Source organism: Drosophila erecta, unplaced genomic scaffold (assembly GCF_003286155.1).
Source record: "Drosophila erecta strain 14021-0224.00,06,07 unplaced genomic scaffold, DereRS2 tig00000092-arrow-pilon, whole genome shotgun sequence".
In the NCBI taxonomy this organism is placed as follows: domain Eukaryota; kingdom Metazoa; phylum Arthropoda; class Insecta; order Diptera; family Drosophilidae; genus Drosophila; species Drosophila erecta.
The window spans coordinates 7740250-7755137 of record NW_020825207.1 but is presented as its reverse complement, the minus strand read 5'-3'; the positions used below and the strand labels follow the sequence as shown (position 1 = coordinate 7755137).

The window sequence follows — 14888 nt, the reverse complement described above, 5'->3', positions numbered from 1 at the left end:
TTTTGGCATATATTACCAGATGCTAGCAAAATGAAATTGAAAACGCGAACGATAGTTGCGTTGCAATTATGCATATAAACAAAAACGAATAAAGTATTGTATAAGACAAGTTTGGGCTTTAATTGGTTTGAATACAACTACCGAAAAACATTTATTAACAACTCAACAAATGCAAAACGTTTTCCCTTCGGGTTGAATGGCCACCCCTCAGTTGCTGCTCTGCAAAATGGAGACCGGCTCTTGCATAATCTCCTGCATCTTCGCCTCCGGAACTGGCACCCCATTCGCCAGCAGAGTGTGAACGATGCCATCATGTTTATTGCCACTTGAGCGTGCCTGAAGCACGAATTCCGTGTCCTGCAGCAGGAACTTGGTGTCTGTGCCGCCGTGAACAAAAACTGACTGCGAAATGGGGGTAATAAAGTGTGAGAGTGCTGTGGCTAGAAGGCTGAGCCAATAGACCGTTTCGCTCACCTCCTCGGTGCGCAGCTCATCGTTCACATAGAGACTCAGCGTGTCCAGCTTGAGCATTATCCTATACTCCTGCGGCGCCTCTGCGGCCGCATCATCTGTATACAGCCACAGTCGATACTGCCGTGTCATGTCCTCGGTGTACTGGTCGTGCGACTTGCCGTCGATGTACAGGGAGTACTCGTACTTGAACCCCGGCGCAGGATCAACGCGTATGATGCAGCGCGTCTGATCGATGTGAAAGGTGTCCTCGCCAACCAGTTTGAACATCCAGTCGCGACGCAGGACCTCCTGGGTTTGGGTCAAAAGAGACATTCAAATATCTGCATTAGACTTATGAACTTTGTAGTTAATTTTAATGGCCCTTTGAATCGTTGCATTTGCTTTACAGTTTATCACGCATACGCACCGTTGCCTTTGATCAAATCTTCTACTTTCTTTGTTATCAAAATTTAATTTAGGCATTCAATTAATTACGAATTTAATACGTTTTTAATGGCGCTTAAATTCCAATTTGCCATGTAGTAAACGTGCACTTAATGATGTCCTAAGCATGAATATAAAAACTGAAATGCTCAAAGTCGTTGAGGGAAGCATAAAAATATCTTGAGGAATAGTTAAAATGAAGTAAAGCCTTTATACATTATTTGAATACTTTCTTTAATTAAATGGGACCGTTTTAAACATCATTCTGCACAGCTGAAGGATGAATACGTACGTACGACCCGTAATTAAGTTCACCTTCACAATGCAAATACTTCACGAGCTCCAAAGCCACCAGCCACCCAACCAGCCCCCTAGGAGCGAAAAACCTTACCCGTCCATTGACCCAAATCATGCGGCGCCCACTGGTTGTGCCATGTTCCAGCTCGATGCGGTACATCTGCGCAAAAAATAAAGAGGGGGAATGGGGGGACAATTATCGCGAATTTCCATCAAATATAAGTGGCGGTTTTGAAGAAACAATCATATGTACCTTGCCATTGATGGGCACACACCATTGGGCGACGATATTTTGTTTGTTATAGCGCTGGTCCTCGGGCACATGATCCTGCGTCATCGTGGGCTGCGTGGACAGATTCTCCAGGCGCAGTGTGGGCGACAGAAAGGACATGGGTCTGCAGCCACGTGTCGATCTGGCTCTGGCCCACCGACAGTCAATCAATAAATCCTATTAATATTTATTGTAACCGCCTTTAAAGTGCAGCCAACCAAATGGGTTACACAAAACCAGAGGCACGTAGCTAGATACTGGTGTATTTGGTGGGTTCAAGGAACCCGATTGCGCCCCGACTTGTGTAATCTGCAGATCTGATTTTAATGCACTTGCTCCATCCCCGTGCTTAGACCCCCCCGCAAGTGGGGCTAGAATTTATTCCGTTCTCTGACTTCACCGGCGGCGAGAAAACCGCAGCGACCGAACCGCACGTTGTTAGCGCCAATGGCACACTAAACAACAAACCCGTGTACAATAAAAGCCAAAGGAGGAGCCAAAGAAAAACTAGTTGGCCCGGCTGCCGCTGCCTTTGCCTTTGCCTTTTGGCCGGGCTCTCCGGCAGCTCTGCTTCTGGCCGAGAGTCGCGGTCGCGTTTGTCGGTCTGCCAAAGTGCAGAGCAACTACGCCGCATGGCGCCAAAACAGAGTTGATTTGTTTCCACTAGTCGTGCGTGTGGATATGCGAATGAGTGTGTGTACAGGGAAACCCCTTAAGACTCACACACATCCACTGGCCATACCTTAATGGTACATACCTTAGCTGATGGTAAATACTTAGCATTTAAGCCGGATATGTAAAGTTGAGGAAATCTTCACCACTTCTCCTACTAATATTTAGGTGTTTATATATTCGGTTCTCGCTGTGCAGTCTTCACTGTAAGCACTTCTCAATACCCCGCCGAGTGTCGCTCGCATAAAAATAAACTTTGCCCCGCCAAGTATGCAATTGTTTCTGCATTGCAATTGGGCTGGCTTTCAGAACGAGCCTGGTCTGGGCTTTTTTCGCCAATGCCTCCGGCCTCCAATTGAGCGTAAGCCAAACAATATCCGTGCATACATATTTTACTCTGGATGACAATTATTTGGCCCTGGGGGATAGGAACTCACTGTGCCACATGGCCAATCGTCGCAAATTTGTCGCATTTTGTTTTGTTGTCATGTTTATGGCGCTACATTTTCTGCCCATAAATACACGCCGAAAATGCTAATGACCGACCGACTGGCTGGGTGGGCTAGTGGGCAATGGGTGGATTTCTTTCGCTGCCAAACGGACGCGAAGACTTGCCGCCTCCGCTTGGTATTTCAATCGACCAGAAGCGATATTGATAAATGTATTTGGGCCAGATTGGTAAGGAGTCGCCCACGAAACGGGCACATCATATGTCAAATCAAGTTTCCCAGCTCTGGCCCCATATAGATCGGCTCCAACCCATTATCCCCCATATTGCCAACCCCGTGGGTTGGTGGGTGGCAAGAAAAACATATGCCAGCGCCCCAGCACGCGAAGGTCACTGACAAAGCGCCGTTTGAAGTCGCTTACAGTTTTAGTTGATGTTGACGCTATCAAAGGGGCAGAGTGGGTGGCGATGGGTGGGCTTTCGCCTTTCTTCGGGTGTTAGTGTGTGTGTCCGTGTGTGTGTGTGTTTGCTGGTGTGTGATGAAGGAAAGCGGCCGCTTGACAACAACAGCAACGGTGGCAGATAACGAAACATTTGACAAGGACAAGGCTCCCGCCCGACGCCCGCCGCCCATCAACTCCCCTTTCAGCACAAAGCTCCCCGGGATCAGTGTGTTAGTGTAATTATTAGTGCTCTACAAAAAAATAAGTACGTATATTCATGCAAACATCCATTTTTTGCACGCTTGCTCGCGGATCCGCTGACTAAAGCACCATGGGAGTTTTGTGCATTTTCCCCCTAGAAATCTCCAAAATTAATCCAGTTTTGTTCCCCTTTAGTGGAATCCTTTTGTGTATTAGCAAACTATCTCATGTTTATATGCCCTTACCATCTATTTGAATGGAAATGGTCTTATACTGTGTCATGATTCTTGGTTTGAAGTCAAGTACTAGTTGAATGATACTTAAGATGTATACTTAACTAAAAAGTTTCGAAGTCATTGAAATAACATTAAAATTCCCTCTGCGGGGTTAAAAACTAAAAGCTAACTAACTCATTTCCTTTCAAGAAATGTAAAACACTAGTTGATTTCTATTTAAAAATTATATATTTTCATTAGGTGGAGTTTTGGAATACCTGCACTTCATAAGAGCTCCGCTTATTTATCATTCGCAGCCCATCGTGCGCGGTTGCGCTTTTACGTTGACTACTTTCCAGCTGAATTTATGGCCATTCCGCTGGTTGTACACTTTTTATGCAAATACATGTGGCCAAAAGTGCCGCAACAGACAACATTCGGTGGCGCTGTCGCTGATGATGTCGTACCCAGTGCCGTGGAGCGGGGGGCAGGACATGCCTGGAGCGGGTGGTCCTGGGGGATTGGGTTGCGTGCTTCGCTGGTGTCGGCCAACTGGCACACTACAAATGTCGCCGTCAATTAATTTCCATAGATAATTGCCTGTCGATAACGACAGCGGCAGCCGGGGCATTAATCAAAAGGCCGGCAGGCTGTTGACTGGATGGTTTTTTTGTACTTGGCCATTTCGGTGGCTGGCTAAGATTTAATCAAAAACTATGGCGAAATGACAAAGTGAAAGTTGTATTTCAGTGATTTGTGGTAACGCTCTTAAATCAAATTGAATTGGCAAAATGTGTGCGCTTGCTTAAGTTAGCTAGATTCGTATGTAGTATGTGTGGGCGTGTGTTCTTCAATAATGCACATATGTATGACTATATATAAACGCTATGAATATAGAAGTGCTTAACTTTCGATTAGATTTCACGTGTTTAACCAGATAAATAATAATACTGATCACAATGCCAATAGCGTGAGAATTCAGTGTGTGCTAACAGTTCACCATTGAAAATAATGTTTGACACTTCGATCGATTGGATAATAAATATAGATTGTACGTATATGTAAATATATATATAGAATTTATATTGCTGCACCATAACAACTAACATAAACAGCAAATATCTTTTGTAATCAAGAAATTGATCTATACATATAATTTTGGGGAACAAATTTGAACAACGCTGGGCGTAAAATAGGCGCTAGTTGAAGGTAATTTGTCTGATTATCGCGAGTATATATAATGAGTGCGTATATATACTGTATATATAATCGACGCTAATTGCACTATTTATATGTATTATGCTGATACATTCCACTGGCGGTCAGAATAATGCACAACTTGAGATACAAATGCCATTTAAATGTAATCTACGCATCGTAATAATAAAGTACAGGGTATTTATATGTGTCTGGAACTAATAATTGACACAACGTATTATTGCTTCTTTAAATTTATAACTTAACTATTTACATACGATATCGATTAAATACTGATTAAATAAATCAAACTTCAAATTATATTTAAACGGTCTTAAAGTCAAATCATTAATTCAATTCATTTTCATTCAACTTAAATTTTGAGAATACTTGAGGGCTATTACTACTAAATTTGGCCGTATTGTGTTAATATTCTTCTATTGAGTATGGAAATACTTCAGCTAGGTGCAGAGAAAATGGCAGTTTGGATTCGTCTATTTAATATACAAAAGCAAGGCATAATCTAGCTGGCGATGACTGTTGGTTTGACCGCCAGTACGGAAGGGTATTATGAACTAACACTATGATCGGTCCAAGTGGTTTTTATCCGATTTCGGCGATGCTGCTTATTGGAAAAATGCGTTAGAAAAATGCACAAAAAGTCTTCGGTCTCGGGTTGGGAATCGGCTTAGGTTGGTAAATAGATGGTCCATCATTTTCTCGACAACATTATGTTCATGACCGCGCCGCAGTTTAGCAGCACTCGTTTGGCATCGCTCAGGTTGGCGTTGGTCAGGTCGTAGCCGTCTATTTCCAGCAACTTGTCGTTCAGATTCAGTAGGCGGGCGGCATTAGTATTGGGCGTTATGGAGCTCACAAAGATGCCAACCTGTGGTGGTAAATGGTTACAATTATTGCCTGCTGTGCGGTTGAAGGATTTGTGAACTTACCTGATTAAGAAGCTCGGCTATATCAAAGCCTATAGTGTTCTCCCACTTGAGGGTAACCTGTTTGACTGTTGGATTTTTGTGGACACCAAAGATCCAGGTGGATTTCTTATGGCTCGCCTTGGAAGTATTGTTAGTGGCCGTGGAATTAAGCGAGTGCTGCGACATGGTGTCATCCAGCTCCTGGTCTTCCTCCTCCGGATTTGGTTCTAAATTATTGCTAATATTATTTTGGTAGTCCAACTGATCGACTGACTCCTCGATTTCCTGAGCGCCTATCGCTGTGGTTTTGAAGTTACTATTGCTATTCAAAGCATCTTGGTAGATGGTTTGTTCTTGCAGCTGTTGTTGCTGCTTTCGCTGCCTCATGGACTCGTAAAGGTTAAGATCCTCGGGCGTTTTCTTAGTGTAAACTCGTGCTATGTGGTATGGTGGTGGTTCCAGCCGTGGAGGCGGCACCGCCTGTTGCTGCATTGCTTGTTGCTGCAGCGGTTGCAACTCATAGTCCTGATCCCCGTTTAAATGCGTGGTGGGAAGCGGCGTGTTTGCCTCGACGTAGAGCTGCTGATAGTGTCCTTCATAGTTGACCAGTGGCAAGCCGTAGTACTCCTGCGTTGGCACCGGGTGCGCCAGCTGTTGCGGTTGCTGATAGACTCCGTAGATGTGTGTCGTTTCGGGCGCTATGCCATATATTGCACTTGTTGTGGCCTGGTCCACAACATCCTGGTTGGCATTGCTGCTATCACAGTGAATTTGTCCATTGGCTACTACGCGTGCCTCCCTCACCTCGCTGGCATTGGCCGATGTGGTCTGTGCCTGAGCCTGCCTCACATATTTGGCCATCTGTCGCAGTTCCTTGGGGTAAGGTGTGGGTGAACGCATTAGCCGCACGGACCCAGCCATCTGATCGGGCGTTGGCGTCGGTGGAGCGGCCACAAAGCTGGGATAACTGGGCGCCGGCTGTGCTTTGGCGTTGCTTAGAATGGTGGCCTCCTCAGCGAAGCAAATCCTCCTCGACGGACTCACATGAGGCTGCTGCTGGTTGGCGTAAACGAACTCGTACTGCTCCTGAGCCTGCTGTTGGGCCTGTATACTGTTCATTTTGAACGTGACCTGCGGCAGCATGAAGCAGGTCAACTGGGTCTTTGTACTTGCATCTAGATATTGCAGCGGCACCAAGGGCTGGGATTGGTTATCGCTCAGCCACATCGATGTGAGATTAACCAGATTTAACATCGAAACGGGCAATGCATTTATGTAGTTATTTACTACATTGAGTACCTTCATCTTGCTCAGGTTTCCAATGTTCTGTGGTAGGGCGGACAACTGGTTGTTGGCCACACTTAGCACACTTAACTGCTGACAGCTGCACAGCTCATCTGGTAGTTGTCGTAGTTGATTATCATCGGCGAACAAAAAGCGAAGGCTTCGCAACATTCCAATTGTGCTAGGAAGGCGTATAAGCTTGTTGTGGCTTAGTACAAGTTCCTCGAGCTGTTCCAAGTAGCTTATGCTGTCGGGCAACTCTGTTAGGCCGTTTGACTCGCACTTGAATGTCACCAGGGACTTTAGCATGCCCACGCTGAAGGGAAAGGCCTCCAGACTGTTGGAGCATATGGACAGCACCTCCACGTTGCGCCAGTTGCTCAGCTCGCTGGGAAGAGTGTCCAGTAAGTTGCCATTGGCTTCGAAGTGTTGCAGATCGCGTAGCTTGCCAATGTTGGCCGAAACACGTCGTATTTGATTGAAGTCGATCCATAGTTCGCGGAGGGACTTTAACTCGCCGACCACCTCTGGCTGTGGATGAACAAATTAATTTAAATTTAAGAACTTAAAAAATGGTATTTACAAGATCTGACAAAGGTTCAACGGCAATCAATTATATATAATTCTAGATTAAAATAAGCATTTACAAAGCTTTTACGATTAACGATATTAAGTTATATTGTAATTCTTTATCAGAGCTGTATACCCATGGCTTATTGCTTACCAACTCGGTAAATTCATTACCGCCAATGTCCAGCCTCTGTAGGTTGATTAGTCTCACCATGGACTTGGGAAGTGTCATGAGATTGTTGAGCCGCAGCTCCAGAATTCTCAGATTTACCAATCGGCCAAAGTTGGCTGGTAGGAATTCAAGATAGGTCTCGTTAAGAAGAAGCTCCTGCAGTGAGATTAGCGAGGTAATGGCATCGGGAAGACGTTGCAGACTGTTGCAGCTCAGGTCCAGGTGGGTTAAGTGCTTACAAGACTTGATTTCCTCGGGCACATTGACAATAACTGATGGAATAAATGGTGTTTTAGTACTGAGGGATGAACAAAGAAAGAAATCTTACGATTCCGGTTGAGATCCAGATGCTGCAGCTGACGCAGGCTGCCAATGGCCTGCGGAATGCTCTCCAGATTGTTGCTGTTTACGTGGAGCACCCTTAATCCCTGACAATAAAACAATTGCGGTGGCAGAGCTTGCAACTGGAAGATAATGAATGGTAAATAATGACCGCAGATAAGAATAAATAAAGACATACTCTTGTGGTGCTCAGGTAAAGCTCCTCCAGGGTTCTCTCGTGCTGCCAAACTTCTGGGAAGTCGGTAAGCGGGGTATTACTATAGTCCAGCTTGTCGATCACCTCCTCGCGCTTGAATTTGAAGCAGGGGAAGCATTTGCTCAGCAGCGGCATCTTTGGATTAAGTTTATTGCTTTTCGTTCGTTAATTAAGGCACGTTTGTGGCTGCTGCAAATTGTATTCATATACATATGTAAGTTGACTGTCTCTGGATTTGGGGTTGGGCCTCTCCACTCACCTGTGATTCATCGCCTCCAATGGAACGCTATTGTTGGTCCTGCTCCATTACATTCCATGTCCATTGGCATTTTTGGGCTTGTTATTGTTCTGCCCACCAACACTAACACGCACAGGCACACTCACCCACACTCGCATACACACAGAGGGGACTTGCTGAGCCTCTCTTTTCGCTCTTTCGGGCATTTACTGTCCGCAAATCGATGATTTCATTGTTTACTCAAACGCTGCATGTGCCACACGAGGGGGTTATATTTATTTTTGCCATCTAATTGCGTTTTATTTAATGTTTTTCGCTTTGAAAACGACAAGTTGCTTGCAGGTGTTAGTGTTGGTAAATGCCGAACGCGCTAGTGGTGGCTGATCAATTAGTCGGGGCTTAGATTGTTAGTAGCTATCGATAGTTTGTTTACATACTTAAAATATATGTTTGAAGCTTTAAGCTTACATAATTAAGACATTAAATGATTCTTCCCGCCATGATATTTGTAAGTTAATTTTCCCAAGTAATTATTTGCAGTAAAAGATATTTGTAAGCATCGCATTACTATCGAAAGGCCACAGGCTCGGGTTCATATACTGACAGACAGATGGCGCCACAAAGCAGCCGTTCAATTTCAAATGGAAGCCAAAAAAAAAGAAACGTTACAAAAATATTGCACTTGCGCTTGCAATTTTACTCAAAACGCTTAACGCTTTGCTAATCAATATTTACTCTACACTTCCTGGCCGCGATTGCGCTTAGGTAAGCCGCGCCTATCGTGTTGCCGCAACTGCTGATAACGGCATCTTGTTAACTTGGTAATAAAACAAATAGCAATAAGGGGAAATCAAGCGTTTTGGAAGCTGCAAAGTTCAAATGGGTTAATGCGAATTCCGGTCAAAAACAACCAATTAAAGCTGAGCTCACATTATCCCAAGTCAGACTTTGACATTAAGTGTCGTCAGGTTTCGTGTGTTTCGATGGTGTGAAAATTATTCAAATACCAGCCTTTTTTCATTTTTTTCTTTTCTTCTATTTTTGTTTTCTGTCCTATGGCCGTCGTGGGCAGCGCATTGACGAATTTACACTTCAAACAATTGTTAAGCTCTACAGCATAGTGCAAATAAGTACGTAATAAACTATGTGTGCTTGTTGCCGCTGCCATTTGCAAGAGTAAAACTGAGCTCAGTTTCGTTTTCATAGTTGTCCGCTGCAGTTGGATCCGTATCCGAATCGGAATCGGTTGGTGTGAGTGGGATATCTGTGCCAATCTCGCTGCATCATCTGGGCAAATCGGGCTATATCAATAGAAGTTGTGTTTACGCATTGATAGTTGAATATCAAACGTGAAAATTAAGGCTTACTATTGACTGCCGCAATAATATTTAAGGTTTTTTTAAAGTTTTCTCTTAGCATGTGGTGTGTATTGTTTTAAAATGTATCAGAATCAGAAGACAAACTGGCAATTTACATATTTTAAAAATTCTCAGAAAGTTGTACAAACTGATGAACTAATCAAAGGCCCGTAATGGATGTTTATTAGCAGTTGATAGTTATTTTAGTTGAGGTTCTAAAAGAAACCCTTAAGGGTGTGCCTTAATAATTAGCAAGCAATTACAAGAAATAAGTTTCAATTGATTTTAAAGTTTTATCTTTATTGTTACCTTACAATAGGTAATTGTAGAAAAGGTTATTCCTTGCCGTGTTCCGATTATATTAAACGTACGTTGACACAATTCAAATAGGACAGCTTACAATTTCAAACACCTGTGCACAGTGGCTTAGCCTTATTTTTTTGAAAGGGAAAGCTAAAATGACTAGATTACTAATAGAACGGAAATATTAGGTGTGGCGAAATAACATCTATCTATTGAACACAAGGATGCAGAGACCCCCTAGTACGCCCATGTCCCTTTGAAGCGGCACATCATAAATCATTCATAAATCACTCAATCGCACGCATCACACAGATAAACAAGAGAGCGTGGAAGGTCGGAAGGTTGTGGGCGAATAGCACCCCTAAAAAGCCCGCCCACCCCAACTTTCGATTCTCTCCCTCGTGGTGGTAGTTTCACCCCCTGAGCGAAACGGTTATGCACAGGGAATTTAGTTTGGATGGTTTTAAACCATTATTGTTTATTGTTTTCTTTGCGGAAACTTGTAATTCCTTTTTTAGTCACGTTAGTGCCACCAAACCAGCTAGGAACGTTACTTCTTCTTGCCTTTGCCCTTCTTGGTGCCCTTGGCTTCCTTGGCGGCTGGCTCCGCAGCGGTAGTGGATCCGGAAGTCACAGGATCGGCGGTCGGTTTCGCCCCAGCAGGAGCGGCAGCCCCTTTCTTGGCACCCTTGCTCGAATCCTTCTTTGCGGGCATTCTGAAAGAAAAATCGGAAAAAGCAAACTAGTTCAGGCTGCGTCTAAAAAATGTACACTTTTGCACTAACTTCACACGAATTTGGAACAAATCGCAGAGAAATTTTTACTCCAGCCAAAATCGTTGTTACTCGCTTGGAATTTCGACACAAAGTGATTTATTATGAATTTAGTTCTATCATCCCCAAAGCAAAAGCCAAGGCTTGCTTAGAATGTCATTTTTTAGCAGAAGCACATTTCAAATACTAACCGTTTCGCGAATCGGTTAACGATTCGCGCCAGTTTTGGGGGCGGACTCTCTTTGAACTCTCCGTCATATTCCCGTTCTCTCTCTCCGCCAGTTGTCTCGTTATTCCGATTTCCGTGCAGTTGAGGAAACGAAAGCCAAGTGCGCGCTACATAGGCCGCATAATTTTCTAGTGCAATTTCTATTTAGGTAATTTTAGTTTTTAGCGCAACGTGCTTTCCTCGCAGCTTAAGAATCCACTCATAAGTAGACGAAACGTATTCCCAAAAAAGTGTGAGAGCAGGCCAAGCTTTTCCTGACACCGCAAAACGGAATAACACCCATTATCGATTTTGTGCACATGAAAAGCGTTCCTGCAACACCCAAAGAATATTTGGCCAAATTCCCTCATAACTCAAGTGCATAAATCGGCGAAATAATGGCAGCCAAGCGGAATGCGGTGACCACGGAAGCTCCGGAATCGTCGGCGCCCGGCGAAGGTACCGCCCTTGCCCTCGACTCCCGCCTGTCCAAGCGCGTGGAGAGCGTCATCCCCAAGAAGCGGTGAGTGCCAAAGAGCTGAGCCCCGTTCACACCAAAGAACCCAGGTTGAACGAGGAAACTTAATTTTGTAATTATATTATTTTTTAATTTTTTGTGATACAATTGTTTAAATGATACACTTATTGCTTAATGGGTGTAGCATAGTATACACTTTAATTAGGCCTTTTAATCTATGAAGAATGCATTGTTTTAATATAATTACTGCCACTTATCCAGTCGTTATTATAATGCAATTTTTATGATAAACCTAAACCTAATGTTAATGTATTTCATATTTCAAACACAGACACGAGGCACTAAAGTGGTTCGGATGGGGCTATAACGATTCCGAGTTCTATGGCCAGGACGGGATCATCTGTTTTCGCGGTGAAAAGTGAGTAGAGTACATTGAACTTCCACTTTGAATAGTGACAAGCATGTCCTATTGCCCCACAGATATCCCCTCGGTGGCTGCGAGCTGCCCAGCTTCACCAAGTGGGTGGAGCACAAGTTCGACCTGAGAGTGGATACCACCAAGCCGTTTCCCCAGTTGCCACGCTCGTACCCGCGACCCGTGGAGAACGCGCCCTTCCTGCACGAGCTGAAGGGCACCACCCAGGTGGAATACTCCTTGGAGGGCATCGATCGGCTGGTGCGCTGTCATGGCCAGACCCTCAACGATATATACAGCCTGTGGCACCACAAGTTCCGTCGGATTCCCGACTTGGTGGTGTGGCCACGCTGCCACGACGAAGTGGTCCAGTTGGTGCGGCTGGCCCACAAGCACAATGTGATGCTGGTGCCTTTTGGTGGCGGAACGAGCGTATCGGGAGCCATCACCTGTCCGCAGAACGAGAGTCGGATGATCTGCGCCCTGGACACCTCCCAGATGAATCGATTATTGTGGCTCAACCGGGAGAATCTCACCGTTTGCTTTGAATCCGGCATTGTGGGTCAGGATCTGGAGAGGGTGTTGCGTGGCGAAGGCCTGACAGTTGGCCACGAACCTGATTCCTATGAGTTCAGCACCCTGGGAGGCTGGGTGGCCACCCGTGCGTCTGGCATGAAGAAGAACGTCTATGGCAACATAGAGGATCTGGTGGTGCGAGTGAGGATGGTCACTCCGTCGGGAACGCTGGAACGTGAGTGTAGTGCGCCGCGCGTGAGTTGTGGACCTGACTTCAACCATGTTATCATGGGATCCGAGGGCACTCTGGGAGTAATCACCGAAGTGGTGCTAAAGGTGCGTCCACTGCCAACGGTAAGGCGTTACGGATCCCTGGCCTTTCCCAACTTCGAGCAGGGAGTGCTCTTCATGCGCGAAGTGGCGAGGAGGAGATGCCAGCCCGCCTCCGTTCGGCTGATGGACAACGAGCAGTTCATGTTCGGCCAGGCCCTGAAGCCGGAAAAGTCCTGGTGGGCCAGTGTGGTGGATGCCATGAAGCAGCGCTACGTTACCTCCTGGAAGGGCATCGATCTCAACCAGATCTGCGCTGCCACCTTGCTCTTCGAGGGCGACTTAAAGGACGTCCAGCGACAGGAAGCACTCCTCTATGAGATCGCTGCAAAGTTTCAGGGATTTCCGGCAGGTGGACAAAATGGGGAGCGGGGCTACATACTCACCTTTGTGATTGCCTACATTAGGGTAAGTATTCTCTGAAATTGTACAACTAAACTAAACGTAATCTACAAGTAAAGATCAACAGCATTATCTCTATGGCCCTGTGCCTTTTCCGGTTTTCCGACTTTACGTTCCCCTACTTTTATTTAGTATCGTTATTTAGTTTTCTAGTGACTCGAAATTACTTTTAATGCTATCGTGCCCAAAAAAACATATTTCATTTCGATCGATCACTTAGCATAGAATCAAATAAGCTTCATGATAAATCTTCCTAATCTGTATTTTCTTATCAGAGTTAAAATGGGATTAATTACCATAATTTATCTGCAACTAAAATAGAACAATTGGCAAACTTGTCATTTATGAAGATAACTGCGTCAAAATTGTTGCCAACCTATTTCCTGAACTGATTTAGTAAATGAATGTGTGATTTAGTTCCAGACCAACGTAATACAACATATTTGTGATTATGAAATCCGTTCCCTCATTTAAGTTAGCCTATTATAGTCATTCCGATACTAGACTAATATAAATGTTCATATGTTTTTCAGGACTTTGGACTGCATCAGGGAATTGTGGCGGAGTCCTTTGAGACATCGGTGCCTTGGGATCGCTGCAGTCTGCTCTGTCGTTCTGTAAAGCAGCGCGTTGTTTCGGTGAGTGCTATATTTAACTACTCATGAAGCAACCAATAAGTATCATCTTGACCATCCCAGGAGTGCAGCAAACGCAACATTAACTACTACACCATTTCGTGTAGAGTAACCCAAACCTACGACGCCGGCGCCTGCATCTACTTCTACTTTGGATTCCGCAGTACGGACGTGACCGATCCCGTGGAGCTTTTCGAGGCCATCGAGCACAACGCCCGCGATGAGATACTGTCCTGCGGCGGATCACTGTCGCATCACCATGGCGTGGGAAAGATACGAAGCCATTGGTACCGCAACGCCGTCACCGAAACGGGCAGTTCACTGTACTCGGCGGCCAAGCGGCATCTCGATCCAAAGAATATCTTTGCCCTGGGCAACCTCCTGCCCCTGGAGGAGGCTCATCCACAGGCGGAGGCTCCACCACCACCACCAGCCACATCATCGACACCACCAAAGGCCAAATTGTAGAGGGTAGCCCAATTAATAGTGCGCTTAGTTCGTTTAATAGTCTTAGTCACTTACTAATTTCCTAGTCGCTCTTGGGGGTTCGGGTCTCCAGTTCTTTTGTAGCGGGCTCATGTTTTCTATGGGTTTTGATAAATAAATGGAGTGTTCTTCACGCATTTCCTATTTACCATTTAAATACCTATTTTTCGCTGTGTAGCAATAGCCATAGACAGAACTGATTTGCGTGTGCGTGTACCAACTGCGGACCAAATGCGAAATGCTGATCATTGTCTTCTCATCTGCTCATCGAAGTCATTTGCGGCTTGATGGCGCACCGTTCCGTCCGAGGAAAGAGCCAACATCGAAGATCGGAGCGCCCATAGCCCAGAGATCAAATGTCATCAAGTTGTCAACTTCGTTAGCATGCCACAAGGCAGCGATCCAGCTTGGCTTAAAGTTCTTGGCCAGGCTGGTTAAACGGGTGCACAGAGAAAAATGCTCAACAAATTTGAAAAAATTGTAAAATACGTAAAATAAATGCAGAATTGGTCATCCTTAGGTGTTACTAGGTAAACAGTGGACAGCTTCTTACCAGAATGTTTGCAGTAACCAATGGCTTGTTGTTTTTTTATGTGTGCGAGCAAGTAGGGG

General features: G+C 45.0%; 3 protein-coding genes and 1 long non-coding RNA gene across 5 annotated transcripts; 1 reads left to right on the top strand and 3 right to left on the bottom strand.

Moving 5' to 3' along the window:
* Positions 1-94: 94 nt before the first annotated feature.
* Positions 95-2058, bottom strand: LOC6548976 (fas apoptotic inhibitory molecule 1). Its single transcript, XM_001975523.3, has 4 exons — positions 1448-2058; positions 1289-1354; positions 475-762; positions 95-402 (listed from the first exon to the last, which is right to left on the bottom strand). The coding sequence occupies exons 1-4, from the start codon at positions 1583-1585 to the stop codon at positions 208-210; spliced, it is 687 nt and encodes a 228-aa protein (XP_001975559.1). The 5' UTR covers positions 1586-2058; the 3' UTR covers positions 95-207.
* A 2083-nt stretch (positions 2059-4141) lies between these two features.
* Positions 4142-8757, bottom strand: LOC6548977 (protein lap1). 2 transcript variants are annotated; one of them, XR_003407905.1, is made up of 7 exons: positions 8394-8757; positions 8117-8323; positions 7925-8060; positions 7579-7868; positions 5592-7385; positions 5222-5530; positions 4142-4158 (listed from the first exon to the last, which is right to left on the bottom strand). XR_003407905.1 is itself a non-coding variant. In XM_001975524.3 (6 exons), exons 2-6 carry the CDS (start codon positions 8267-8269, stop codon positions 5354-5356), a joined length of 2550 nt encoding a protein of 849 aa, XP_001975560.1. In that variant the 5' UTR covers positions 8270-8323; positions 8394-8757; the 3' UTR covers positions 4166-5353. The 2 variants fall into 2 exon arrangements, 1 of the variants encoding a protein (XP_001975560.1); XM_001975524.3 differs by lacking the exon at positions 4142-4158 and having other exon boundaries at positions 4166-5530.
* Positions 8758-10480: 1723 nt separating this feature from the next.
* Positions 10481-10861, bottom strand: LOC6548978. Its single transcript, XR_001448474.2, has 2 exons — positions 10819-10861; positions 10481-10749 (listed from the first exon to the last, which is right to left on the bottom strand). It is a non-coding gene; the product is annotated as an uncharacterized LOC6548978 (long non-coding RNA).
* Positions 10862-11020: 159 nt separating this feature from the next.
* LOC6548979 (alkyldihydroxyacetonephosphate synthase) lies at positions 11021-14433 on the top strand. Its single transcript, XM_026980895.1, has 5 exons — positions 11021-11537; positions 11824-11910; positions 11973-13161; positions 13689-13793; positions 13854-14433. The coding sequence occupies exons 1-5, from the start codon at positions 11413-11415 to the stop codon at positions 14256-14258; spliced, it is 1911 nt and encodes a 636-aa protein (XP_026836696.1). The 5' UTR covers positions 11021-11412; the 3' UTR covers positions 14259-14433.
* The last annotated feature ends 455 nt before the right edge of the window (positions 14434-14888 follow it).

What these genes read in the sequence shown, in the direction of transcription:
- LOC6548976 (XM_001975523.3), bottom strand. Translation starts at nt 1,585, where the DNA reads ATGTCCTTTCTGTCGCCCACACTGCGCCTGGAGAATCTGTCCACGCAG. An exon ending in TGATTTGGGTCAATGGACGG is followed by an intron (nt 763 to 1,288) that starts GTAAGGTTTTTC and finishes ACCCAAACCCAG; the next exon opens with GAGGTCCTGCGTCGCGACTG. An exon ending in ATGAGCTGCGCACCGAGGAG is followed by an intron (nt 403 to 474) that starts GTGAGCGAAACG and finishes CCCATTTCGCAG; the next exon opens with TCAGTTTTTGTTCACGGCGG.
- LOC6548977 (XM_001975524.3), bottom strand. Translation starts at nt 8,269, where the DNA reads ATGCCGCTGCTGAGCAAATGCTTCCCCTGCTTCAAATTCAAGCGCGAG. An exon ending in TTTACCTGAGCACCACAAGA is followed by an intron (nt 8,061 to 8,116) that starts GTATGTCTTTAT and finishes ATTATCTTCCAG; the next exon opens with TTGCAAGCTCTGCCACCGCA. An exon ending in TCTGGATCTCAACCGGAATC is followed by an intron (nt 7,869 to 7,924) that starts GTAAGATTTCTT and finishes TTATTCCATCAG; the next exon opens with TTATTGTCAATGTGCCCGAG.
- LOC6548979 (XM_026980895.1), top strand. Translation starts at nt 11,413, where the DNA reads ATGGCAGCCAAGCGGAATGCGGTGACCACGGAAGCTCCGGAATCGTCG. An exon ending in AGCGTCATCCCCAAGAAGCG is followed by an intron (nt 11,538 to 11,823) that starts GTGAGTGCCAAA and finishes TTTCAAACACAG; the next exon opens with ACACGAGGCACTAAAGTGGT. An exon ending in ATCTGTTTTCGCGGTGAAAA is followed by an intron (nt 11,911 to 11,972) that starts GTGAGTAGAGTA and finishes ATTGCCCCACAG; the next exon opens with ATATCCCCTCGGTGGCTGCG.